The sequence below is a fragment of the Grammomys surdaster genome, unplaced genomic scaffold (assembly GCF_004785775.1).
Source record: "Grammomys surdaster isolate TR1022 unplaced genomic scaffold, NIH_TR_1.0 224, whole genome shotgun sequence".
Taxonomy (NCBI): domain Eukaryota; kingdom Metazoa; phylum Chordata; class Mammalia; order Rodentia; family Muridae; genus Grammomys; species Grammomys surdaster.
In genome coordinates, this window is record NW_021604669.1 from 7,334,144 (window position 1) to 7,361,898 (window position 27,755).

At 49.1% G+C, this 27,755-nt stretch overlaps 1 protein-coding gene across 1 annotated transcript in view; it reads left to right on the plus strand.

Annotated features, from left to right (window-relative positions):
• Positions 1-26,752, plus strand: part of St3gal1 (ST3 beta-galactoside alpha-2,3-sialyltransferase 1) — a 72,621-nt gene extending 45,869 nt beyond the window's left edge. The window contains exons 3-9 of the mRNA XM_028773243.1: positions 2,228-2,282; positions 16,267-17,108; positions 17,873-18,069; positions 19,133-19,312; positions 20,457-20,502; positions 21,832-21,951; positions 22,875-26,752. Of these exons, the coding sequence (XP_028629076.1) occupies positions 16,803-17,108; positions 17,873-18,069; positions 19,133-19,312; positions 20,457-20,502; positions 21,832-21,951; positions 22,875-23,048 (1,023 nt within the window). The 5' untranslated portion in view covers positions 2,228-2,282; positions 16,267-16,802 and the 3' untranslated portion in view covers positions 23,049-26,752. The remainder of the gene's footprint in view (positions 1-2,227; positions 2,283-16,266; positions 17,109-17,872; positions 18,070-19,132; positions 19,313-20,456; positions 20,503-21,831; positions 21,952-22,874) is intronic.
• Positions 26,753-27,755: the final 1,003 nt, after the last annotated feature.

The following is a 27,755-nucleotide window of genomic DNA, read 5'->3' on the forward strand; positions in this document are numbered from 1 at the left end:
AGGGAAGGGAAGGGAAGGGAAGGGAAGGGAAGGGAAGGGAAGGGAAGAGAGCACATGACTGAAATGGGGTATAAAGAAACGAGAAGGTAGGGAGTTACTTGATAGGGATCCTGAACTCTGGAGAAGGCAAACTGACCACAGGTATGCATCCATTCGTGTCTTGCTCTCAGCTCTTGACTACCTGTGATATAACCAGCCCCTTCAATTTTTTCCTCGCTTGACTTCCTCTCAATGACGGGCAGTAATTTGGAACTGTGATCTCAACAAACCCTTCATCTTTATGTTGCTTTAGTAAGGACATTTTGTCCTAGCATCAGAAAAGAAACTGAGACAGACGGTCACCACAACGATGATGGTGTTCTTTTTGATCATGATAGTGATGGTGGCGATGTTTCTGATAATGACGATGACAATGGTAATGATGGTGATATGATGATCCATGTTTGTGATGAGGATAATAATTTTGATGGTGACGGTGACAGTAGCGATGAGTACAAGGCAGGGAATAACTATTTGCACAGTACAGTAGTAATGTTTGTGATGATAGTGGTAGTGGTGATGTTGGTTGTGGTTATGACCATCATGGTGATGAGGATGGACCCCAGCCTTTAGATAGCATTTAGAATACACGTCTTATGTGCTGTCTTTAGTTTGGTCTCTGAATCATCCCAGCAACTGTGGGAGATAAGCACTACTGGCATTCTTTATAGATGGGGGAATTGAGGGGTAACCACATGCTGTGACTCACTGAGGGTGTGGAGCCACTGACTGCCAGCCCCAGGCATCTGGATCCGTAGCCAGTGTCCCTAAGCACACATGTACCATGAACATCCTGGGCTCTGGGCCATCAACTATTGATGGCAGCCCTGAGCTAACCCAGGTTCAAGGCCACAGAAGTATTCTAGTGAAAGAGCAGGAAGGGCCTGGCCTCTCAGAAAGCTCTTGTCCTCTTGACAGGAGGACTAACCCAAGGGAGGAGCAGTTATTCACTACACGATGTTTTGGTGTCTCCATCCCTCTCAGAATTTAGGGCCCAAGCTCAACAAGCCATCAGGTCTCCCTCATTCTCAGATTCAAGTTCTTCTTCTGCAAACTACAAGCTATCTGTTTCCTTCTCCCACAAACAATGGGATAGACTCAAAGCTTCTTTCTGCCTCCTGCCCCAGCGTGACCTAAGATTGTTAAGTTTAGGCCAGGGCCTTTGAAGCCATGTACACCTGCAGCAGCCGCCACACTCAGTTGACTTTGTAATTCCCACTGCTAAATAACAGGTACCGGGACAGTCCACCTGTCTGTGAGTTTGATTCTTTCTTTCTTACTTAAAGGAAGATTGTTGAGACTCTAAACAAAGGAACTATGTGTCACATATCCCTCATGAGAGACACACATTAACTCAAGGGTGGAACTTTTGTCTTCCTCTGTCCCTGGGAACCAGAGACAAGCTGAATGCAGCATGGGCTACTCATCAACTAACTACATGGCGGGGGGGGGGGGCTCTCCCTGACCTCTGAAACCCCTAAGAGCCCCTCCTCCCTCCTATACTGGGTTTCTGTAGTGTTCAGAACACACCTAATAAATCTCTCACTCAGAAGGACAACCTGTATTTGCATCCCCAATTCTGAGAACCTTGCGTGACTTGCAGCAGGCACTTGAGTCAGAGGTCATGGCCTTTCACCTAAAACCCTTATCTCCAGCTCAGGCTGTGACCTCATGATTCAAGTGAAGCTCACATTCTTCCTGCTGCTCCCTCCCTGTGTGGCTGCTATGCCCTGGAGGTTAGGATGTGTGCTGGGCTTAGCCTGTATTGGTGGGCCCACAGGAAGGGGCTATTCCCTGCTCCGAGTCTGCTTCCTGCCATAATCATCCTCCGGGAGTGGGAGGAGCTGGGCCCACCAGCATCCCCAGGTAGTTCAGACTCTGAGGCAAGTGCTCCACATTTAACATTTTGGAGCTGAAAGTGGTCTTAAAGGCCTGGTCCTCAGAGCTTTGCTGTTTCAGCTGTGGACAGGAAGTCGAGACATATGGCTCTCTAGCTCTGCCTGGTGCTGTTTTAGGTACTTGGGTGTTATCCCCTGGCACCAAAGGGTTAAGAGGGCCGTCATTCCACTTCACAAGTTTAGGTTTGCTGTGTAAGGCCAAGCTGGGCAAACTATAGGAACCCTCTTGTTGGTCCTACAAGCATCCGTCCTCTTGATGGTGAAGCTGAGCCCTTATTTCTGTTTTCCAGATGGAGAAACTGAGGCTCAGAGAGGTTATGGAACTCCACTGATGTGGCACTTCTGGTAAGCACTCCATTCTCCTCAACTCTAGAGACTATGTTCTGATTGTCTGGGATGATATTGGGCTGATTGTATCCTCCACCAAAGGCTGGGCTGTGGCTTTCATGATATGACCTCATGCAAAACTGTTGGTTTACCAGAAAGAATCTGGGGACCTTTAACTGAGATGGGGGGAGGGCAGGGAGCTGGTATGTGGTTAGGATACTCCAGAGCTCCAGTATTCTGGTATGAGGAATGAGTCCTGGGTGACTGACAGGAATCCATGTCCAAAAATTGCCCTCTGGGGACCCAGGTCTCTAGGAAGCAGGACCCTGAGCTCACACAGGGACCAGGCACCTCCTCATGATTTCACTGCATCCTACCTCAGCCCACAGAGGTGCCCACAGGTACATGTCAACTCCGGTGACACAGTTTTGGGTGGTTGGTTGGACAGTTACACTGCTTGGTTGTTTTATTTGTTTGGTTTTTGCAAATTGGTTTTTGCAAAGCCAAAGGAAGACCCTCCCCGGAAACAATGATTTGCTCACCCAGGGCTAACCAGAGAAAACAAACCCTGGGCTTAAGGTCTCAAGGTTGTAGACTGCTTGCTCCAGGTGGATGCTACTGTGTGACCAGCTCCTTTTCCCCCGAGGTCTCAGCACCTGAGAAGTCTGAGATCTCTCTCAGCCCTTGTGGGGCACGGGCAAGAAGAACATGGTTCCCAGCCCTGAGTGAGCTCCATGTCCCAAGACTCTGTTCTTAACTAGGGCCCAAGACAAGGCAGACTAGTGAGCTCCAGTCCCACAGATCAGCAGGGGACAAGTCATCAGGGGAAACACAGAGAAAGAAGTCTGTTGAGCTACAGTGTCTGTCGTCTCATGGTTAAGGCAGCAGGGGGCCGGGACAGAATGCTACAGAGCCAAGGAGTGAGGCAAGATAGCGTTCAGGTGGTCAAGAGGACTGTTGGGCAGAGTCACAGTCAGTGAGCGGTTATGTCAGTAAAGTCCTGCCTCATGAATATGAAGACCTAAGTTTGATTCCTACACTCACATTTTCAAAAGCTGGGTACAGTGACATAGGCTTGCTCTCTCAGCACCAGGGACACTAAGACAAACAGACCCCGGGAGTTCACTGGCCAGCCAGCATAGCCTAATGGATGATCCCAGGTCCCTGTATCAAAACACAAGATGGATGGGTCCTGACAGAAATGACATCTGTCATTGACCTCTGGCATGGGTACCTGTGCTTGAACATTCATGTGTGCCTGCATAGACAAATGCACTGATGAATATGACTCTGGGGTAAGAAGACTGCTCTAAAAACAGCAGTGTGTGTAAGGCCCTGAGGCAGGGAATGTGCTTGGTCCCCCTTGCAGGCTTCCATCTTGACTCTGTGTGTTCGGTCTTCCCTCTTCCCACCAGCACAGCAACCATTTCTCTGTATCTTCCTCTGTCCGACATCTCCAAGTGTCTATAGGATTCAGAGGCAACATGAAAACTCAGACACTCCAATAAGAACAGGACAAGAGTGTCTCTACCAGGAAGCTGTTGGCTGGTCCTTAGTGCACTGCCCTCAGTGAAATTTGAAACGACTTCATTTTGCTGCTTTGCATTTGTTCTCAAAATGCATTTCAGAGACAGGACTGTGAGCCCTCTGTTCATCACTAAGCCAGGCAAATAATTCCAAGTGGAGCAGAAGGCTCTATTCATAAAGCAAGGCTGGGTCGATCTGGGAATGCTGGCCTCAGAGAGGGAGGCCCAGTAGTCAGAGGTTGGAGCTAGAGGGGTGCAGAGGCAGCTGACAGACATGGATTCTATCCAGGATTTCTTTCCAACACATGGTGGCATTGGCACCTGCCAATGCAACCCCTGTGCACTTCCTACAGCTGGTCATGCTATAAGGCATATGCTCAGACAGCCAAGGACCGCAAGTCCTAGCCTCAATATCAACACAGACTGGTGGACATCCCTAGGTTGGTTCCATCTTCTCTGTGAACCTCAGATGTTAAAGCTGGGAGGTGGTGCCATTGGAGTGTTTCTCCAATCCACAGATGTGACAAACTTGTCTCTGAAGTCTGCTGCAGTGAGCAGGGAATAAGCCTCCTAGCAGCAATCCAGGGTTTTGTTTCCAGGCCTCTGGCTCTTAGCAAAGAAATACCCTGCAAACTGCAAAACCTGGCATTCCTGCCCAAGGCTTGCCGGCTGGAGCTTTGAGCTAGCCTTGTATCCTCATACCCTCCATGGCCTAGGGATGCACAGGGGGTGCATTCATTTCTGGGAATAGTTGAGCAGTTCTTTCCTGGGAGCCCAGAAGGAATTAGTAAACCTTCTATGAACTGGATTTCAGACACCTGGAAAGAACCATCAGAAAGCCATTCTGCCTGGATCCAGGATGGGAGGGCCTGTTAAGTATTTCATAAGGAACAGGCCAAAACTCCAGCCTGGTGGGATGCAACCCAGCCCTGCCATACCCTGCCCCAGGGGCAGGCTGTGGCTTTGCCAGCCTGCTTCTCTGAACATCATTGGATTATCCTGATCCCATATACCTGAAATGAAACAGATCCTCATGAAGGTCAAGAACCCAGTCTTCAGCACAGGCTCAGACCCTGGTTACAGGAGGGTCAGATCCTCCTTGTAGACTCTGGGATAAGGAGACTGCTGTATAGACAGCAGTGTGTACAAAGGCCCTGAGGCAGGGGATGTACTGAGTACCCCATTGCCTTCTTCCAGCTTGACTAATGTGTGCGTTCACTTTTCTCCCTTCCCCACCATCACAGCCTCCACTCCTGTTTATTTTCCTCTGTCTGTCATGTGGAAGGGCCTGTCGTATCGAATGGGGGCAGGAAACAAGAAAAATATGTCATATGTCAGAATAGGGGCAGAGCAAAGATCCTGTCTCTAACAGGATGCTCTTTGTGAGGACCCTTCATCCTAACACCCTTTCCCCGTTGCCTGTACTACAGAGAGTTCTTGGTTAATTCATTCTCACAGTCTCCAAAATGTAAATGTTTAGAAATCTTGCACTCACTGTCTTGTGTGTTCTTCCTCCCCAATAGCTACCCAGAATCTGTTAGCTTACCTTGGTCCTGTTGATATGGCTAATTTTATTTTTCAGTCAGGTCAGTTTGTTTTGGGTGCCTTCTATCTAATAACACAAACATCCCAAAGACCCTGAGGGAGCCTGCAAACCTCAAAACTTCAAAAGAAGGCAGTGCTGAGACATAGGGTGCTCTTGCTGGGAAGAGTCGGGGATAGAGATCAACTCTGTTGCTGAGGTATACCTTGAGTAATTTTATTAATAAAAATATTGGGACATGTGGGTAGCATTGATTTTTATCTCATTTGTGAGTGAATGTGCTACCCAGTCCCTGCTTCTGGAGGCTTCAGACGATGTAGGGCTCTGGTCTTTCTTCACTAAGTTCTGGGAGGCAAATAAAGCCCTGGACCAATACCTGCCTATACAGTGGATTGCACTCTGAGACAGGAACCTCAAGTGTAGAGTGCCACCATTTGTAACAAAGGGGTGCAGAGCCCTCTAGCCTGGCCTTGTAGGAATGTCAGCACGGCCTCTGAGAACACAAGAGATGGGAAAGAAGTCCTCCAACCATGGCGGCACTAGAAAAGACAGTTACTATGTGAAGACTGAATGATTTTTTTTGAAAAATCACTAGGTATATCTCAGCCTCAGTTTCCTTATTTGTAAAATGCACATGCATGGTCCCTGTTGTCCAGGTGATTATGAAAGGCATTCCTGGTCTCTCTTCTAGGAGCAGAGTGGCAGCAATGAAAGACAGAGCTGGGGTGCAGGGGTCAGAAATGAGGACCTGGTGGAGACTTAGCTTCAGGCCCACCGTTTTGCACAACTCATGATGTTCAGTGATAACTGTGTGGTCTAGAACGTGAAGATGCACAGTCCACAAGGACAGTTTGCGATCTGTCCAAGGAGGTGTCATTTGCCCCAACCCACCATCTTGATTTGAATGGATCTGTCAGGGAAGAGCCCCTGGACAGGGCAGACAGCTCATGCAAGTTCCTGGGCCTGTTGGCTTGAGGAGTCCCTTCAAGCCAGCTTGGGTGGGATTTTTTTTTTAATGTTTTTTAGTCACTGCTTGTCTTCCTGATGATATAAATACATTTTCCCAGGGCAAAACCTTTTCCCCACGTGCCAGTCATCCCAACACATGTCACAGCAGAGACATGGTGGAGACACCACAAATACTTTAGTAACGATGGAACTAATGCCTTCATGGGAATTCAAGGTGTGTTTAAGTATAGATATATTTTATTTATTCTCTGAGAATTTAACATATGTGTATATTTTGATCATACCTACCCCACTCCCCTCTAACTCTTCCCACACCTCCCAACTTCATGTCATCTTTTGACATTTTCTTAATTTGTAGCTATTTCTGTTCAGTTAGTTTTGCCCTCCTGGGTGTAAGTGGTGTAAGACCACTGAAGCATGGTCGACCTACCAGAGGACACACCCCTGAAAAACATGGACTCTTCCTTCCCCAGGGCAACCAAGAATCAATAGATTCTCGGCTAGAAGTGTAGGCTTTATGTATGCAACCCACCCCACACATCCACACACACCCACACACGGTGCTATATTAACTGGCTTGATCCTCTGCAGGCAACCACAGCTGCTATGAATTCATGAGTACAGTGGTCCTGATGTGTCCAGAAAACATTGTTTCTCTGCTGGCCTTTGTGAACACTTGTCTCTTTACAGTGTTTTTTGTTGTTGTTTTTAGTTTTTGTTTTTTGCTTTTTTTTAATCCCCTCTTTTGCAACATACCCTAACCTTTAAAGGGAGGAGATGTGATATGTTAATACATTTTGGTATATTATAGATGTGTGCGTGTGTGTGTGTGCGTGTGTGTACCTGTTCCTGTGCATGTTTGTGTGAGTGTGTGTTTGTGTGTGTACTTGTGCAAGCACACATGAGTATGCATGTGTGTGTGTCTGTGTGTATGTGCCTGTGAGTGTACGGGCATGAGGGTGTACCTGTGCGTATGCGCGAATGCACGTGCATGTGTGTGTGTGTGTGTGTGTGTGTGTGTGTGTGTGTGTGTGTGATATAGATGAATACTCCACCATCACTTATTCTTTATACTTAACCAGTTGTGGGTTCTTGTATCAACCATCATCTACTGCAAAAAGAAGCTTCTCTGATGAAGGCTGAACTAATCTAGGAATATAAACACAAGTATTTAGAAAGTAGTTGGATACTATGCCTATTTTGTAAAATAATATTAACATCCTCTCCCTGTGCCCTCCTATGGTGTGAATTCTTGGCCAGGCATGAGAGCTTATCTGTGAGTGGACCCTAAACCCAATCAGCAAGTGATTGGTACCCCCTTAGCTGTGGTGCCACTGTTGCGCTGATGGCTTGTATTGCCAGGGTAGTCATTACTGTAGCTCAGCGGGTCACTCAGGAAGGATCTTGTGGAGGTGATGTGGGCTTGGGTTGTATTCCAGGTGTGGAGGAGCTGAGGAGATTTTGGAGCAAAGAACAGCACAGGAAGCAAAAAAGCAGGAATCTGGGGCTAGATTCTGTTTTATGTTTGGGAACTAACCATTCAGGCTGTAGGTGACTTCAGACCCTGCAGTGTGCATGATGCTTTTGGGTCAGGAAGAAGATTCTGCTGCATAGTCAGTAAGCTGTATAGATACATACCATGCACCTTGCAAGTGGTTTCTACCTGCACTCATAGGAAAAGCAGTTCTCCCTAATAGTCACCCTTTCAGGGTTTGATTTTTCCTTTTCTTTACTGAAAATTATAATGTTTGATTTGAACTCCAGAGTACAGCACACACACTCACATGCACACACACTCACATACGCGCGCACACACACGCACACAAATTCACACATTCACATGCACACACACTCACCCATAAACACACACTCACGCACACATTCAAAGTCCATTTTTTCTACCTGTTGACTTGTTTCCTGTCAAAGGGAAGGATGGATTAAAAGAGGGAAGGTGATAACGGTCAAAAATGGACAAAAAGAAATGTTAAGGGCCCACTCTTATTTAGAACTGTGCTTCGTTTTATACGATATACGATGCCCTCCCTCATAGGTGTGCCCTGTGGCCACGTTAGTGTTCTTAGGAAAGATTTGTACCTTAAATTCTCTAAATAAGACATCGTATGGAAGAGGCCATGCAGAAGGCGCTGACTGACCCAGTCTGAAAGCAAGGTTCAGGAGATGTTTCTAACCCCAACCTGTGTGTGTTTCCCCTCTTCTAGAACATCTGTGCCCTCCTACATTTCAGCCCTGGCATCTCTCTGAGAGCCAAGGGGAGCAGCCAAGCTTTCCCAGACCTGCCTTTCTCCACAAGTGCTAGGGAAGAGCTAAAAGGACACCTGTATATTTTAAAGCAAATGGACCAAAACACGATGCTCTTAAAACTCTGTGTTCCCTATAAAGAGATCCTTAGACAGGCAGCAAGAGATGGGCAATCCAGTCCTCTCATCCCTCCCCCAGACTCAGAACTGGCTGCATGGTGGGGGGGGGCATGGGAAAGTCTATATTAAATGCCTACTTGCCAGGGTCTGCTCCCGCTGTATCTCCAACCATAACTGGTACTAGCTCAGGACACCTTTCTCCTCCACGCATGCTTCCTCAGTTAGACGGAGAGGATAGCATCTATGGTCACTTTCAGAGGTGGGAATGGATCCCACTGGGTGGGATGACCCTCCCTTTTTCACATGGACTTCCTGGGGCAGGAGGCTGCTCTACCCCAAGAAGAGACCCAACAGAAAGAGCATGGGCCCTGCAGCCGTGATGGTTAGCCTGTCTTTTAGCTTAACTCTTATAAAATGTTCCATACTGGAGTGAGTGAATTCTTCCCTTTCCGAGCTCCATTATCCTAATGTGTAAAGTGGACACATTGCCAGGTTGATTGGATGGAGCAGAATAGAGCAGCCTGAGCTCTGCCTGGGGCATGGGAACCAGAGAAGGGGCAGGCAGGCATGTTAACACCCTCCTGGAAGCAAGGCCTGCATTTTCTCACTCTGTTCTAGTGGACAGGGAAGAGATGGTTATATTGTCTCCTACATGGAGAAGGATGGCAGGCTATGGTCCTGAAGCTGACCCCAGACCTAGGGGCTGCCCTCTTAGTGAAATTTTCCATGAAACCTGAAGCCTTGTGATCATAATGATTGACGAGGAAATGGCTCTGTGACCACCCACTGCAACAGGGATCCATCAGGTAGCATGGTGCTATCAGAACGCCTCTGGCCCCCAGCATATGGTATCTATCACAGGCATTGGCAGCAAGACCCAGGAGTCATGTCTGGCTTTGACTGGAGGCTTGTCTCTCACAATGAATTATGTCCTCATCCCTTTCTATCTCCATGGTCCCAGTATACTAAGAAAAAAATGAGCTCTAAACTACAAGACTGAGGTCCTCAGAGCCACTCAACAGAGCAGGCTATATACCTAAGCCAGCCCCTGTGTTGTCTTCCACAGCATAGGACCGCCTCACTATGCTCAGGCTTCTTCGACGAGGGTACACATGGGGAGACATTAACAGTAGCATTTCTCTCCTGGATGCCGCTTATAAGCTCTTTGCTTCTACACTCCTGGTCCCCACTTTTCTACTCCAGCCTGGTACCCCAGCCTGATTCTCCAAGAGGATTGCTCAATGGTCCCTTGCTTAGGCCATTGACCCTCATTTCCTGAGTTTAGGAGAGATATCAACAGGCAGCTTGGTTGCAGTGAACTGTCAAGTGGATGGGTGGCTCTTTCTGATGAGCTTTTGTTCACCTCAGGGGCTAGGCAGCTTCGCCGTAGACCCCACTGCACACAGGGACATACCCAAACTCTCCATTTCAGAGGACTCTCAGGGGTACTTGCTGGTGAATGCTGGCTCTGTACCATAGTCTGAGTGCCCATCCCAGGCACAGGAGAGGGAGTCCCAGCCTCTACCAAAATCATCCAATGCCCTTGTAATCAGAATTAAAGTATTCCTATGAAAATGAAGGGACAATGCAGAAAGAACCCTATGAGTCACCTATCAGCTTTTTGAAGCTTAGTTCCTAGCAGCCTGGCTGACACATCTCACACACATGAGGCTCCTTGGGAGCCACTGACAGTTCCAGGGGACACTGCAGTGGGGTGGAGGTTCCTGGACAGCCTTTCCTGTGCTGTGCTTGCTACACCATCCAAATCAGGGGATGCCCTTTCCTTCGAGGACCAGTGTACCTGGGTACCCAGACAGCAGGATTCCCCAGGGTTCTCAGTATCGTCCACTTATCGTGCTGTTTGCACGTCGTCACACGTTTCAAGTTGAGCGTCCTTCCATTCACATAAGAAGATTTGTGGACTTAAATTCCTTTTGTTCTGCTGAGAATATGAAAACACAACCTGACCGGCCCCCATGTGACTCTAATCCTGGTTAATCAGGCTTCTCACAGAGTCTCTAAACCCTGTGCTCCCCCATCCTCCCAGCAAGGAAATCAGCAAGAGGGGCAGGGCAGAGCGTCTGAAAAGAGACTTGCACGGGTAGCCACGGGTTCTCCCGTTCTCTAGCACCTCCTGGTTATGGAGAGATAGATGAGTGTACAGGATGGATCATGGAACCTGGGGCCTCAAAAGAGATAGACTTCCTCAGTCTCTGAGATGAGATAAGGCTGCTCTCCACTCTCCTTAGAGTGTCACAAGCTCCCGCTACACTCCAGCCTTGTCTGTCACTGTAGCCCTGGTGACTCTCACACATTGGCTGTGGAGCCTCTTTGCTTTCATCTCGAGTCCACATTTCCAAATACTCCAAGGCCAGGCAGTGTGCATGGGCTCAGGCACGCTATGGGACACCCGAGTCTGTAGAATCCTGACTAGTATTTCCATTGCTGCTACTACATGCTGAGATGAACCTCATTCCTACCCTTCATCCTCATCCTCACAAAGCTTCAGCTGTCTGCAGAGCCATTTGTTCCAAGGAGCCTTTCCTGAGCTGTCACTGGTCAGCCATTTCAGAGTCACTGAAGTCTTTGGAGATGCCTCTCAGGAGGCACTGGCCTCTCTGTGTGGATTTAATGTAATGACTCTCATGATACTTCCTGGCTCTGGCCCAGACTGTGGCTTCATTATCTACTGGTGACAGTGACACACACAGGTGTGTTAGTTACTTTTCTGTTGCTGAGATAAAACAATGTGACCAAGGCAACTGATAGAAGAAGAGTTCATTTGGAATTATGATTCTAGATAGTTAAAGTCCAGGAAGGTGGAGCGGAGGCAGCAGGTGGCAGGGATAGCAGCTGAAGCAGAAACTGAGGGCTCATGCCTTGAACGACGAGCAAAAAGCAGACACAGTGAACTAGGATTAGGGTGAAGCCTTAAGCTCTCAAAGCCCACCTCCAGTGACACACTTCCTCCAGCAAGGAGGTATCTCCTTAGCCTGCCAAATAGTGCTGCCACCTGGGGACCAAATGTGCAAAAGCCGGAGCCTATGGAGGACGTTCTCATTCAAATCACCACACCTACTATGGTCAGAAGAGTGTTGCAGTTTCCAAGGGATAGGCAAGACAGCATGTCACTGAAAGGCTAACTTAGGAACCAACGGAGCCCTTCCTAGCCTTGGCCCAGAGCTAGCTCCTTGACTCAAGGCTTTCATCTTGCATTCTGTCGAGTGGGGCTGAAAGTCTCTACCAGTCCCAGGTGGCTTCTGAAGGTCAGCCTCTCAGAGCCCAACTTCCTCCTTTATAAAACAAGGTTCCAGAAAGTTCCTCAGAGATTCTCCGGCTGCTTGAACCTCACATATCTGTTGCTTTTCGCCTGCTACGACAAAATGTCTGGCAGAAGGAACTTAAGGAAGGAAAGGGGGGTATATTAGTTGCTTTATGTTGCTATCATAAAGAACTCTGACCAAAAGCAGCATGTACACGAGCACTAACATACTTCCTCCAGCGACCCTCAACCTCCTAACGATTCTGTAACTTCTCCAAGCAGTGCTGCCAACTGGGATCCAAGTATTCAAATACGTGGTCCACTTTTCACTCCAACCATCATTAGAGGGTTTGTCTTGGCTCACAGCCGGGCTTCAGATCACCTTGGCAAGGGCAGCACAGTGGGAGGATAGGGGAGTGATTGGGCACATTGCATCCACAGTCAGGAAGCAGAGAGTAATGAATGCTAGCACTCGGCTGACTTTCTCCTTATTCAGTCCAGTATGATGACACCTAGACTCAGGATAGATCTTCCCAGCTCAGTTAAGCCTTTATAGACAGGCTCTTTCAGAGAAATCCTTTTTTAGAAAAGAAAAACCATTGTGTGTGTGTGTGTGTGTGTGTGTACACGTGTGCAGGTACCTATAGAAGTCAGAAGTGGACATAGATCCCTCAGCACTGAGATTATATACAGGCATGTGTATGGTGTCCAGTGGGACTTCTGAGATTCAAATGCTGATCCTCTAAAGGAAGAGTAAGTGCTCTTAACCTCTGAGCCATTTCTCCAGCTACCTCTTTCCACATTCACAAGATTTATTGTACTTCCATGGCAATTCTAAATCTAGTCAATTTGACAAGGAAAAGTATCCATCACACCCGAATATATACTATGCACAAAGGCTGTTCGTTAGGCGGTAGCTCTGTCTGGGATGGGCCAGCCAAGTAGAGGCAAAATGGAGAGTCATTTGGACTGCCAGGCTTGGTTGGAGATGTCCTAGGGCTCTGTAAGGTGAGCACTGAGCATCCTGTCTGAGAATATGGAAGGAAAATGAGTGCTCCTCAGAGACCAATCATTTTCAAAGTTGAAGAAAGGGGGAAGGTGTGAGACCTCAGGCATTTAGGGAACCCATTCTTTCTGGGACCCTGAAACCAGGAAGCTTCAGGAAGTCAGTACAGAACATGTCTACCTTCAGCTTTAAGGTAGAGAAGCCAGGTCCTGCTGGGCAGTGTGAAGTCACCTGCAGCCACCACCACTAAGGTAGGGCAGAAGAAAGGCTTCGCCTCTCTCTGTTCTATCAACCCAGACATCGACTAACTGACTCCAGAGCTGTCTGAGCAGTGAAAACGCAAAAATGAGATTTTTGAGGCCCAAGCCTTGCATCACCAGAATGGAACGGGATATGGAAGAGGGTAGGTAAACTCCCCTCTGTGGTAGACAGTGACCCAAACTGGGGTCCAGGTCCCTGAAGTACTCCACTAGTATATAGCAATGACACCTTTGAGTAGGAATCAGCCATTTTAAAAACAGATACTTCCCTAGTGCCTGGCTTTGACTTCAACTACAAGGGTCTGGAATTCATCTGGAAGATTTCAACATCTTCAGTCCCCAGATTCCCCAGCCAGTTGTACTGGGGAACGTCATCAGAGAGGAAGCTAGTCACCTAGTGTCAGCAGCAAGAAGCTCTGAGAAGTCCTAAGCTGCCTGTTATGGATGGCACAGGAGCCAGATCAAGCTGCATTTCCTTCCACACTTGAGCTCCAGGCAGGAGCTTTCCAGCTCTGACTCACTGGGCCCTGGGTTCTCCAAATGAGGGATTAAAGCAGAAGTGAGGCACACCCCTGCATGAGAACACAGAAACCCCAGATCCTACTCAGGGGACGTGACTTTCTGAGCCATCATCATCTTCCTGGATATTCTTGCTTAGCACAGAGTAGACATGCCAGAGACAGGAAAGGAAGGGCGGGGGGTGGGGGTGGGGTGTCTAAGCTTTTGATTTCTAAGTCTGAGAAAGCACCATATTTGATAAGGAGAGCAAGTTCAAATGCATGGTTCAGTTCCTGGGAGTGTGAATTCAGCCAGAGGCTTCCCTGCTAAGCGACAATCCCATCCCCTGTGCATTGGTGGTGATGACAACGTATTTCCTTGCACGTTAGATGCCAGGAGGCTCTGCCCGTACTTTCTATAGACCCGTAAAGAAGTGTGATCACTCTGCCTTATGGAGCAGACCCACCAGAGAGATAGAATGACTTACACAGGGCCTCTCACCTAGGAAAGATAGGTTCAACATTCGCTAGGCCTAACTGACCACAAAGATTTGCTCTAGTCATAACCCAGTACATGGGGCTGCTCAGAGCCCTAACACGTGGCAGTTGGGACCCTGAATTGCAAAGTACAAAGAGCATGTTGGTCCCATTCAGCCCTGGGGCCCAGTGTTATGAGGGTGATAAGCCTCTCTGGGTGGGGGTTACTCTCACAGACTCCAAAGGGCTATACATCTGTGCTTCCAAGCATGAGGGAAGTGAATCGGAGGGACAGGTAGGTGGAAAGTGGAAGTAAAGCCACTGTGGACGGGCCCCTGTGGAGTCAAAACTAGCTGCTAGGTCACTGGATCAGCCTCACTGTTTGGCTGTTTGCTGTATCTCTGGTTCTGGGACCCCTAACACACACACATACACACACACACACACACACACACACCATGTGTTAGGACCCCTTTCCCAAGGGTCCTCAGAAAGCACTGAAGAGTCAGGTCAGGTGCCACTACCTGGAGGAACTGAGACAGGGAGTTCCTGGCTTGTATTCTTTAATGCCTAGTATCATTTGGACTCTTAAGTAACTTTGTCCTTGAGACAGTCCAGCCATCTTGTTGGGCTACATTGTACACAGGAAGCACCTGGGATTCAAGGACTAGAAACAGCCATGACTCATAGTATTTCCACTCGGTGCTTTGAACTGGTCACCTTTATGCCAGTCATTCTTTCCCACATTGGCCTGGAGGAATAGTGTTTTAGGAAGCAAGGGTCAGAGAAGTGCATCGCCTTGTCCACTGTTTTTACTCTGGTGCTGTTGGCCAGGCTCCACTGAAAACCTTCCATAAGACTACTTGGCACTGAGTAGCCACTGACCAGGACAGGGCTTGAGAACAGTTTGAGGAAGGCTCTCCCTTCTCTATAGCATGTTGGAGGCATTCCACTGGCCTGGGTCTTACTCTCTGGTTCTGGTTCTGCCATATGAAGCCAATGAGCCAGAACCCAGAGGCCTAGAGATGGTCTGCTTTCCAGTGATGAGAAGGACAAGATTTGGCCAAAAGTCAAGGTTGCCGTCAAAAGAATGTCTGACATAGGGGTAATAAATAAACAGTTTCTAGGCCCTTCTGGGCAGGGCAGGGGCTGTTGAGGCCCCAATTGTTACTTTGCCCCTTCCTGCCTAGCCACATGCTCAGGCTTATAAAGAGGGGAGATACATACGCTGGAGCTCACTGGAGCCTCCCTGTCTGACTCAGAGTCTAACATAGGTAAGACCCTTTCTCCCCCATATCCAACAGTTCTCTGCTGCAAAGCAGAGAACTCCAGGTAGAAACAGCCAAGGCCTGAAGAGTGGGAATACCTGAGGGATGGGAGATGAAGTAGGGCAAAGAGGAGAGATAAAGTGGAGATAAAGCTGCCCATGTCCTGCACAGGGGTGGCAGTGGCGGGGGTGGGGTGGGGGGGTGCATGTTGACTCCCAGCACAGCAATGAGCCAGACAGAAAGGGTGGAGAGATAGGTTAATCCGACACGGAGAGACTATGTTCATAGCAAAGGAAACCACGGGGTGAGTGATTTAGTCTCTGAACCATTTTCCCTCATTGCAGGGCATTTGCTCATGTGTATGTTGCGGAGGTTCATGGTTTAAGAAGCAGGAAACAGCAACTGAGAAACTAAAAAGCTAAGCTTCGAGCTCTGGCCATTGTCTTGGGTCCTTTTTTGGTTTGGTTGGTTGGTTTGGTTTTAGCTGTGACTGCATACCATCCAGGAAACAACTTGAGAGAGATTGGATTTACTTTGATTCATGATTTCAGGGTGTGTGGCTTCAGGGTGCTGGGCAAAGCATGGCAGCCAGAACGACTTTGTCCATGGCGACAAGAGTAAGAGCACAGCAGTGACAAACTCAGGTGGATGAGAAGGCAAAGTTCAGGCCTGAAGGAAGAAAAACAAGCAAATGGTATCAAACTGCCTGTCTTCCACAGAGAGCCCCGAGGCTTATGGCAGACACTGGAGAGAGAAATAATTTTGTATAACAAGGTCACCAAGTTTCATCTGTCTTTCTTCCTCCCTTCTACACAGATGTTCAGGGACCCCTGTGCCTTCCAGGAGACGTCCTTTAAGTCCCTATTCCTGGTGTCAACCTAGGAGACACAGCTCCTCAGCCCCACTTTCTGGAGGAGGGTGGCCAAGCCTCTTCACATCCTGCGCCAAGACCCTTTTTCAGATCATCCGGGGGTTCGTCCAGGCTGAGGATCAACTAACTAAGCTTGATCCCTTTTGATTTGGGGAGAACATTGCTCTTCCTAGGCTTCACTCAAGTATCATCAAGTCACATTCTTGACTTTGCTTGGGATGCAGAAGAGGTAGACCACACTGTTTACCAATACAGCCAAGATTGTGTTGCACAGACTGCCCTCGTATGCCACACGGGGATGTCGAGAACACAAACCTAGGTTTGTCTCCAACAGGCTGAAGTTTGCCCTAGCTGCATCTGAGACCTCCCTGCAGACTCCTTTTCCTGCCGCCTGCTCCTGTGTTTCTACTCAGCTCTAGGAGGGGTCTCTCTCCACTCTTCCACCCTCCCATCAACACAAAGGTCCCAGCAAAGGGTGGAGATGGTGAACATGAGGAAGAGGACCCTCAAGTACCTCACCTTCTTTCTGCTCTTCATCTTCCTCACTTCCTGTGTCCTGAACTACTCCAACACGGTTGTGCCCAGTGCCTGGTTCCCCAAGCAGATGGTCCTGGAACTCTCAGAGAATTTCCGCAAGTTCATCAAGTCACAGCCGTGCACCTGCAGACACTGTATCAGCCAGGGCAAGGTCTCATACTGGTTTGACCAGCGCTTCAACAAGACTATGCAGCCACTGCTGACAGCCCACAATGCTCTGATGGAGGAGGACACATACCGGTGGTGGCTGGTGAGCAGAATAGGGTCTGGGTGCAGGGTTGGGGGAGTCCTGGGGACCCACCAAGCGTCTGGCAGCATTCTGAGTATTTTCCCACCATCCCTTTACTCAGCATCTGTTTGTTAAGCATCTATTATGTATACATCAGAGAAAAGCCCTCCTGCTTTTTCCTCCTGTGGCTCCCATCACAAATCACCATAGACCTGGTGGCTTAAGACAGCAGTGGTGGTTGCAAGTCACAGTCCTGGAGGCCAAGAGTCTTCCCTCCCCCACCCGCACCCCCGTCTTGCTACAGCTACAGCTGCTGCTGACCATTTGTGGCAGCCCTTGACCCACAACTGTAACACCCTGTCTCTGCCCACACATCCCAAAGTTTCCTTGTGTCTCTGGAATCTTCTCCTGCGAAGAGTGTATGGCTCTATGGTGCACCCCGAATCCAGGCTGGCCTCACCTGGCACCAGTAGTAAGGCTAGATATTAGCACGTGGTGTGAGTGTGGGATTCAGTAAATACAGTGGTCCTGAGTCTAGAGATTGGCTTCAGCCTCTTCCTACATGCCCAAAGGTAGGCTCAAGTCCTGATCTCACACACAGAAGGTGTCCAGAGAGTACCTGTAGAATGGATAAATGAGTTTTTTTCCTGTTTCTTGTCCTGTGATGGGGGTGGGAGTCACCTGTGCCTTCACACTTAGTAGCTAAGTTTGGTGGCCAGGGAGCCAGCCTGCTCAGCCAGAGGGAGTGGAGCCAATCTGGCCATTCCCTCTGTTCTCTGCCCCAGAGGCTTCAGAGGGAGAGGAAACCCAACAACCTGAGCGACACCGTCAAGGAACTGTTTCGCCTGGTGCCGGGGAACGTGGACCCCATGTTGAACAAGAGGTTGGTGGGTTGCCGACGCTGTGCCGTTGTAGGAAACTCTGGTAACCTGAAGGACTCCTCGTATGGGCCTGAGATCGACAGCCACGACTTTGTGCTGAGGTGAGCACTGGACCTGAGCCCAAGGCTCCTCAGAGGTGTGTGAAACACCTTGGCTTAGCTCAGAAGGCCAAGGTTCAAGGCCTGCAGCTCTAGTACTGACTGACCTTTGGGTCTTAGTTTCTTCATCTTTCTCTAGCAAAGTGGCATGTAATGAGGAGGGGTTTGTAGAGATTTTCAACAGGCTGGCGACTTGGTACCTAAGGTCTATTGAGTGGTAAAAACTGATTTGAAGTCTGATTCTATGACTCAAAATCACCCTCAGCTTTAAATCTAGACCCTGAACCAGAAGCTTTGAATGTCAACTCTGCTTCCTCTGTCCCCAAGTGAAATTGGTATCTCAGGAAAGAGTGCCATATCTCCCTTGAGTTTATCATAATCCATACTCAGAGTTATTCTGGGACAGAGAGCATAATTAGAGGTGGGACTCAGTATCCCCCGGGGTACCTTCTAGAATGTAGAACAACATTATTCCTTTGTCTTTGGCTTCATGCCCATAGGTCTCTTTCCTGGCTCTCATGTGCCTAGTATCCTGTGGGAATGGCCGTGATGAGAGGCAGAGTCAGGCTCGGGGTCAGGCAGACCTGAGTTCAAAGCTATCATTTGGAAGAAGGCTTAGCTGATCTCTAGATAACAAAAAAGGCACACCTACTAGGTTACCCATGACACGGGTGGTCATTGATAGGAGAGCAAGACCCACCCAAATTTCTTTTATAAATAAATAAATAAATAAATAAATAAATAAATAAATAAATGCCTTGATCTCTGTTTTGCTGGATTAGGGACGGTATTTGGATGTGCATGCTGGGCAATCGGTCTACCTCGGACCTAGTTTCTTCCCACATCTCAGGCTGGTCTTGAACTTACCATCCTCTAGGCTCAGCCTCCCAAGTAGCTGGGATTTCAGACCTGCTTTGCCAGACCTGTGTGTCCTGTGTCTCCAAGGTCCCCATTGTACACATGGAGAAACTAAAACCTAGGGAACAAGGGATTCACCTGCAGTCACCACACAGGTGACTCTACCTCCAGCATCCTTGCCATGTGCCCTATTTTTCTCCCGTCCCAGGATGAACAAGGCCCCCACAGCAGGCTTTGAGGCAGATGTTGGGAGCAGGACCACCCACCATCTTGTGTATCCTGAGAGCTTCCGGGAGCTGGGAGAGAATGTCAACATGATCCTGGTCCCCTTCAAGACCATCGACCTGCAGTGGGTGATCAGTGCCACCACCACAGGCACCATCACTCAGTAAGTTCCTCTAGTGTCTGCCCTGTGTCCGTATGTCTCCTACCACATCTCACTCCTGCTAGGCTGTCATGTAGGACATAGATGACAAGTCCTACCTGACTGGTCCCCTCACCTCCTAGCATTGGTACTCCAAACTTTGTGTTATGGTTTGCATCCCTTAAACTCTCTGGAATCTCTTAGATAAAACCCAGAAAAGGACTCAGCATGTGATAGCTCCATGCTGCTCCTCACTGCTGGGAGCCCCTTTGCTATAAGACTGCAGCATAGTACAGGCGGGAGCTACTCAGCACATACTTTGTGGATAAGTCAGTGATTGGCTCTCCAACGGTAAGTGCTGCTGCCATCTGCTCCCCAGGCATGGCGCCTATCATTTGAAACTCAGCATCTCATTTGGTCCTTCCAGCAGTGCTTCTCATTCGCTCTGGTCTCCAGGGAGCAACCGTGGCTGGGCCAAACCACTTGCCCAACACTGAACTTGACCCAGAGCCCATACAACCATCTGGGTCTAATTCCTCGGTCTCTGACTTTTCTCAAAGGGGAGCGGCTTTCATTTCCAGATGTCCACATAACTCCTAGTCCTAGCCCTGGTCTCCCAGGAGCAGAGCCAGAGTCAAGAACTGCGGGTTCCAAGAACTCCGTGCCTCCAGGGTACAGAGTACGAGGGAAGGGCTCAGCAGGAGGTTGGGCCAAGCAACTTGCTCAAGATCTCCCCTGATACTCCAACACATGGAGAGCCTAAATTGCACCAGTTATATTCCATGTGGTAGTGGATTTTAAACCTTGATGCTGCAGCCCGTGTCTGCTTGCATGAGCCAGAGACAGCCATAGGTCACCCCTTTCATTTCCCCAGCATCAGCCTGAGCCCCACTAATGAGCACAGATGTTCTGACTCTGGAAAATGGAGACAAATATCCCTAGGCCTCTGAAAGGCTGTGCTTTTAGCAAGTCTCCATTCTGGCCCATCTAGCCATAGAATGTTCTCAAACTAGCCAGGGTCGCCCCCTGGTGACTTTCCAGAGCTGCTGCAGGAGGAGCTATGCTGGGACAGGAAGATAGCTTCTAGGGACCTAAGCCTCCCTACTCTACCTGTACCACCCTGGCTATGTCACTTCCACATTAAATGCCTCCTTTTTCTCATCTGCAGCACCTATGTCCCCGTGCCCCCGAAGATCAAAGTGAAACAAGAGAAGGTAAGAGGCAGCTTGGGACCCTCTTACTCTGCCTTGCTTTCTTTTCCAAGATTTGGTGCTGTGGTGGTGCCCTGAGCTACACAGAGTGCCAAGACCCTGGCTTGGTGCAGTTGCTGCCACTTGTGAAGCTGCTAAGGACAGGTCTTCAAAGTGTATCTTCAGAGCAGAAGTACCACCTGGGAACTTGCCACAGACATGACCCTCCAGGAGTATCCAAACCTATTACAGCCAACCCAGGGTAGCACCCAGGCATCCAGACCTCCCAAGCCCCTGGAGGGCGGGGACTCTATAAGCTTTGGTGGATTTTTTTTTTGTAGTTGTTCCTAGGAGCTCCTCAAAGCCACACTTACCTCTTTCTCTCCTCACCCTGTCCTTTCTAGCCCGTCCTTGTACTGCTCTGGCCCAGTCACAGGCAAAAGCAGGAATATGTATGTAAAACTCACCACACTGGACTTTTGCATACAGTATCATACTTGAGGCCCAGAGAGGGCAAGTAAATTACACAGGGACATAACCTACCTTGATCATGCTAGGAGTAGATGAAGTCCCTCTGTACCTGCCACATGCTGTCCTTGGCCTTGGGCACCACAGTCCCAGAAAGAAGCCATAGGCATCTTATAGGGTGGGTCTCTCTACTATGACCCCAATCCCCTGAAACAAGGCTGAGAAATGAAAAACCCTCCAGAGACTGTAAACCTATCATTTCATTCCTTTCATAAAGAACAATATAAGGCTGTGTAAACCCTTTGCTGCCCCCCAAATCCCCTTCACTGTCCCCAAAGCAGCCACAAGGGACAAGGACAAGGCCATGCCTGTCACAGGGAGACCTCCCTGGATGTGTAAAACTGAACATGCTGCTCTCTGAGCCTTAGTGTCTTCATACCAGGAGAGGAAAGCCTTGCATGTAGTTTGCCTTAGGTCAGAGTTTCCAGTCAGTGCCAGGCAGAACAGGTGACCCATGGGTATGTTTTTAATGCAGTGTGACACTGTCATGATTCTTAACACTACTTCCTGAAATATTTCCAGAGTCTTGGGTCATACTCCCTGTCCCCATGGGATTTTTATTTCAGCACCACTGTTCCATTCAAGGCCTCCTCCAGTGCTATGAAGCTCTTCTGTGCTGGTTCTTTCTTGTGGCCCACATCACTCTTCAGCCCTCCGTCTCAGTGATGCAAGATATCTATAGTGTCCCTAGCACTAAGTCCATAAATGCAAGGGTGTTTGTCAGAGCCCTTCATGACCTTGTTCTTACAGCCACAGCAGTATGGCACCCACTAGATGCTTTGTGTCTTTTGCTGACTGTACTCACCCGGTCCATTGTCCCTGCAGATCCTGATCTACCACCCAGCCTTCATCAAGTATGTCTTCGACAACTGGCTTCAGGGCCATGGGAGGTATCCATCGACCGGTATCCTCTCAGTCATCCTCTCCATTCATATCTGTGATGAGGTATGCCACCCCACCTTCCTGCAGGTTGCAGGAACAAAGGTTATCACCCCGTGTTTCCAGGGGAGTCCAGGTTAGGGGAGAGGGAAGACGACAGTTTCCAACCATGTCCCTCATGGGTCCCTGGCACCTGTCTCACACACATTGCTAGGAAGCCATCCAGGCCTACGGGGTTTCCACTACCCACCAGCCTCGAGAACTGGAGTGGGACTTCAAACACATTGCTCTTATCTCCAGTCCACCCAGAGATCCTTGCTCCAAGGCAGGCCTCTGCTGAGAAGCTGAATGCCATTGAACTGGGCGGTTCCAGCTATGAATTTCATAGACTGAAAGTGTTGAGACCTGATGGGTCTATCCCTGATGTCCCCAGGGACCTGATGTACCTGCTAGGTGTCAACTAAAGAAAGTAGGCCTGTGTGCATTTTGACTTGTGAGCCCAGTGTTAGGTGCACAATAAGTAGCCATTTGTGTTTGTCATGCATTCATGGGCCCCAGCCTCAGATGTTGGCCTCAGAAAGAAGCGTTTAGAACCTGTCACCTACCTTCTGTGGTCATGCATCTTGGCCTCCTTTCCAGATGAGAAAATGAGGTTCTGAAATGATCTGATGGGTCAAGAGTCAGCTTGAATGAGGGAAGATTTGCCTGTCTTCCAAGCCCCTTTCCCAACCTTCTCTCCAAGACCCCTAAGGGCTCCAGTAGAGGCCTTGCCCACCTCAGGACCACCCACATGAAGTCACCCCAAGCTGCCTTTGGGCTGGAGTTGGACTTGAGCTTTACTTGGCTTGACTTGACTTTCTGAAGAAATTTTCTATGAATCATTAATGTTTAACATAAAATTTCAGGATAAACACAGGCTACCTTTCCTATTCCCCCACCCCACTACCTTGGTCTTGCAATCTGGGTCTCACCTTGGCTTTGCCCCACAGGTGGACTTATATGGCTTTGGGGCAGACAGCAAAGGAAATTGGCACCATTACTGGGAAAACAACCCATCAGCAGGTGCATTCCGAAAGACGGGGGTTCATGATGGCGACTTTGAGTACAACGTCACAACTACCCTGGCAGCCATCAACAAAATCCGCATCTTCAAGGGGAGATGATGCTGCGACCCATTAAGGATGGACACAACACATCAGACCTCTCAGCTTGCAGCCCCAGCATCTCCCTGGAGCCAGTGTGTTCCAGAAGCTTTCAGGGCTGAGCTTGGAGTGTTCCCAGGCTTTCTGGCAGCCTCTTGCACCCTTATTTTGGTATCATCTACTTAGCAAAGTTGTCTGACTCTCCCAGGATACAGAGCAAGTCTCAGGCCTGTCTATGGTAGGAGCACTTCCCCATTGCTGTCTCCTAGCGGGAGGAAAAGGGAGCAGATAAGAGAGAAGGTCTAGCCTCCGAACAACCACAGTTATTTTGTCTTCTGGGTTGGATTGGAGGGTGAGGATGGGGAAAATAAATCCTGCAGATTCTCATATTCAAAAGATTGAACTTTTCCAAGAAGTCATTTTGGAGACTGCCACTGATCTGTGGGCCTCATGCTCAACTCAGACTCTGGCTGGGAATGTTTGGGACAGTCATCTGCAGAGCAGAGCCACACTGGGCTACACCAAGCAGAGGGGCAAGATACCGTTCTCCTTTGCATGAAACGTAGCCTGTCACTTGATATGACATCCCCATTGTCCCTTTCTTCAAAAAGGTCACCGATGATGGCTAGGCAAAGCTTCTGTCTCCAGAGGTCTTCCACGGAAACCTGGCTATGTATCACTGACAGGAATGAAACCCTTGTCACCATTCTGTGTGAGCCCCCTCTGTGGTGATACTGATGGCCAGATCAGGTCTGACTATTTCCACGTGCCTTTGAACTTGAGAAAGAAATGCATGCATTGGCTAACATGAAGCAAAATCCCCAACTGAAGAAAGGGGATCTCCACCAGCACCCCGCTTTGCTACATAGCTCAAAATCTCTTTTCAGATGATGTTCTGCACCACCCAGAGTATGCCAGGCATGGGATGGGCGCTCTGTTCTATTTCCTCAGACTGCTGGGTTCAGGACCACAAACAACCAGCATCTTCCCCTGGGTCCTTAACACTGAGCCAAGTCCTTAGCAGTCACCTTCCTGGACATGTTTGGGGTCGCACTGGGGACACTCTAGAACTATAACTGAAATGCATGTACCTCTTCTCCTCAATTCTGTCTGTTCTCCCCTCCTTCCTCTACAGAAATCCTGATTATTTATTGATGTGTTAATTCAGCCGACCCTGTGCACACTCTTCCCCACAGCTGATCATAGTGTGTTTTGTTGCTTTGCCCAGCAAGTGGGAGCAGGCACGGAAGGGAGAGCATCCTGGATGTATAAGTGTTGAGACATCTGGACTTGGGGCTTGCTGGTGGGCAGATCCTGTGGCGCTGACAATCTTTGTAGAATCCATGTCACCTCCTTTCTAGTCCAAGTGACTTGCTTTCTTCCTCATTGCAGAAAGGAGGAGAACAGGCACTTGGAAGTTACTGTCACCTCCTTACAAATGTTCCATAAGAGAAACCTCTGTTTCTGTTGAGAACTATTCCCTAAAGACCACAACAACATCATCAAGGCAGATTGTGAGAGAGGTATCTTGAGGGTTGGGAGATCGCCCCCTGCTCAAGTTCCCCTCTCAACTTTGGGCCATTCATAGGCATCACCAAAGAGCAGATGCTAAGATTGCCATTTTCTAAGAGTCTGTCCTGTGAGTGGCTTTGGAATTGCCTTTTGTTTAATTTTCAGTGACTCAGAATTCAGGTTCTTCATGAGGGAACAATATGTTTCACTTTTAAAACCTTTCTGACCTAAAATCCTCGGCTGAAAAGGCTGGACTCCTGTGAGGTCCTTGCTGTGCAGAGCCCTCCTCAAAGGTCCCAGTTTGAGGAACTCAGCAGATTTTTGTGGATCAGTGGGTCAATCCCTACATCAAATCAAAAGTAGTGGACATTGGCTTAGGGGTGAGAGTTCAGGCGTAGCTGGGTTCTACTGCAAGAGAGCAAGTGCCTGTAGCGTGAGTGTAGCCATTTCTAGCTGAGTGCTGCTCAAGAAGCTCTTCTGGTCTCCATGGGCCCCCTCCCACTCCCCTCCCCCTCCCACCTTCCTCCCTTCCTCCCTCTGTCTCTCCTCCAGCCAAGGAGCCAATGGTTCTCTTTCCCATAAGCCTCATCCTTCCCCTGTCTTTCACTGGCTTAGCAGTGAGCTCTTAACTGAATAAAATACAGTCAGTTGTGGCCAGAATTAAGTGCACCAATTAGTTTAAGGTAACTGGAGCTTTCCGTGGGTGTAGGTGGCTGAGAACAGGAAGGGCCTTCCCCCAAAGAGACTGGGCTTCCTGCTGACAGAAAAGCTGCTCCTGGGCTCCAGGCAGAGAGGAAAGGGCTGGCTTCCAGTGCACAGGAGTCTACTAAGTCCAAGGGAATTGGGGCATGGGGGTCTCATCAGCACCCCAGACTACTAGCCTGCAGTGAACCAGAAGGCTGATGTTTCTTGCACTGGTGGCAGGCTTCCATTCCCCTTGGCCTCCATTAGAGGAGAGAGAAGCAGATCTGTAGCCTTTGGTTCCTGGAAGGGACAAGCAAGCCAAAGAGGAAAGTCTTGATGTTGATGCCTTTAGGCTGGCTTTTGGGAATCAGACATCATCCAAGAAGCTATGTGGGCAGAGTTAGTGCAGCAAAACCCCCAAAACAGTGATAGAATGGGGAGACCAGCAACCATCTAGGGCCTTGATGGTCTAAAGGTCTGGAGACCATAGGATACAGATGGTGCTGCAGTCTTCACCGTGGCCACAGGGGTCTGCTAGAGGACCATCACACCTCCTGGGAATGTGGCCTCCCTGTCAGAAGTGGAAAGGACCACAGTGGATACTGAGAACCCAGAGGGTGGCTTCACCTGTGCCCCGTCAAAGTAGCTCCCAACATGCAGGGTAGGGGAAGCCCTAGGTAACCCCGCCCAGAGGATAGAGTGACAGCTGTGTGCCCCCAGGAGCTGACAGCTGGAGCCACAGGTTCCATCCTAGCCAGGTGGCTATGAGGTGAGAAAGATTGGCTCTAGGCAGCTCAGCCACCAAGGCCTGGCTAGCTAATTTTCAGATAGCATCAGCTGTCCCCTTTGTCACCCTCTCCTGTGTCCCAGGTGTTACCTAATACCTCTAAAAAAGCACCGAAGGGTGAAGAGAGAAAGCAGAGACCAGCAGGGTAGTGCCCCATGCCTTCAGCCTCAGAGTATAGTAAATGTGTCATCAGTCAGGTGTAGCCTGGACCCCACTCTTACCTCCCCAACCTCTCTGCTCACTTAGCTTTTACATTGGCTCCTCCTACCAAGGATCTGCCCCATGGGAACCGCTTTAACCCTTTCTCCAGAGCCTAATCCAGATTTTGCACACCCTACTAGGTGAACATGGGTAACGCCTGCCCCTCCCCCACCCTTGCACAATCACTTTAAGATTTCCCCAGAGCCTGGCCTTGCTCAACCCACTCTAGTAGGTAGACATGGGTCCCTCCTGCATCTCCAGGCACCACGGCTTTAGCCCTGTCCCCAGTCTGTTTCAGAGCCAAAGTTTGCCAAGAGCTTCCCGCCCAAAAGCTTTCCCTTCCTTGCCTCCTGTGGCCCAGCGTTGCCCGTTTAAACTTTGCTTTCTCCTGCCCACATCTTGATAATCCTCCTGATTGGTCTGAATGCCTTTCCGATGATGTCAGCGAGCCTGACTCCCTCAGCCTCGGCTCCGTTTTATTTATTGTTGAATATTTCCAATGATTCCAATGAAAGTGAATAAAAAGAGCTATTTTATTTTATTGTTTGGGTGTGTTCAGAGTTCTGCTTCGGTGCAGTTGCTCTTTGAGGGGTCTGTTCAGTCCTGAAATGACTGGACGCAACCTCTCCTAGGGTCTCCTGGGATGTTGCCCTCCTCCCTGTTGGAAGGGGGCTGAGGAGACAGAGTGGAGTCATTCCCTGCAGTGAGACTACTGTGAGTTACCTAACCTCCGCTCTTGTCCGTCACATGGACTTGACCTTGCCAATCTTCAGAGGGGCCTGAGATCAGAAACAGAACATCCCAGGAGGCCTAAGTGGATACAGGGCCAGTCGCTCTGATGTTTGCTTGGCTGAGGCCCAGTGTACATAGAGGAGATAGCCACACCCTGGGAGGAACACAGGCCAGATCTGAATGACACAAGCACTCTTCCTTGGATTTTTAAAGAAATATTTCCAGAAGCCTTGGAATGGAACTTTGCCATGTGAAGTTGGTGTGCGCCTGTGATTCCCTCCCTCATGGTTGGTACAGTTCTTTACAGATTATATGCCACCTCGATTGTCCTTGCTGATCCAAGACAACAAATACAGACGTGGCCCTAGAGTCAGGCAGTGTGGGGCTACTGCCTGGCTGTGTGAACCTGTGCAGGTTGTTGAGTGGCCCTGTGCCTGACCTCCACAGTTAACTTGGAATAGTGACACACCGGAGTATACACATGCATTAAAAACTGAGTTAGCACCAGTAACAGGCTTAGCAAGATGGGGCACTGGGCAGATGCACTTCAGCAACACCAGGAAGGGTGGCCAGACTCCAGCCCTGTCTGACTTTACCCTTGCTCCCTGTGTCTCCATCCCTGCCTCCTATCCTCAGTGACAGGCTTCACCATGTTTCTTCTCCAGGAGGCTTCTTCATCTCCAGAATTCCTTTTCTTCTATCACATCTGTTTCTTCACGAGAGGTCATGCTCATTCATTATTAAAGCACATGTACAATATACATACAAACTGCAGACACATATAACCTCCGTGAATACACACAACACAGACA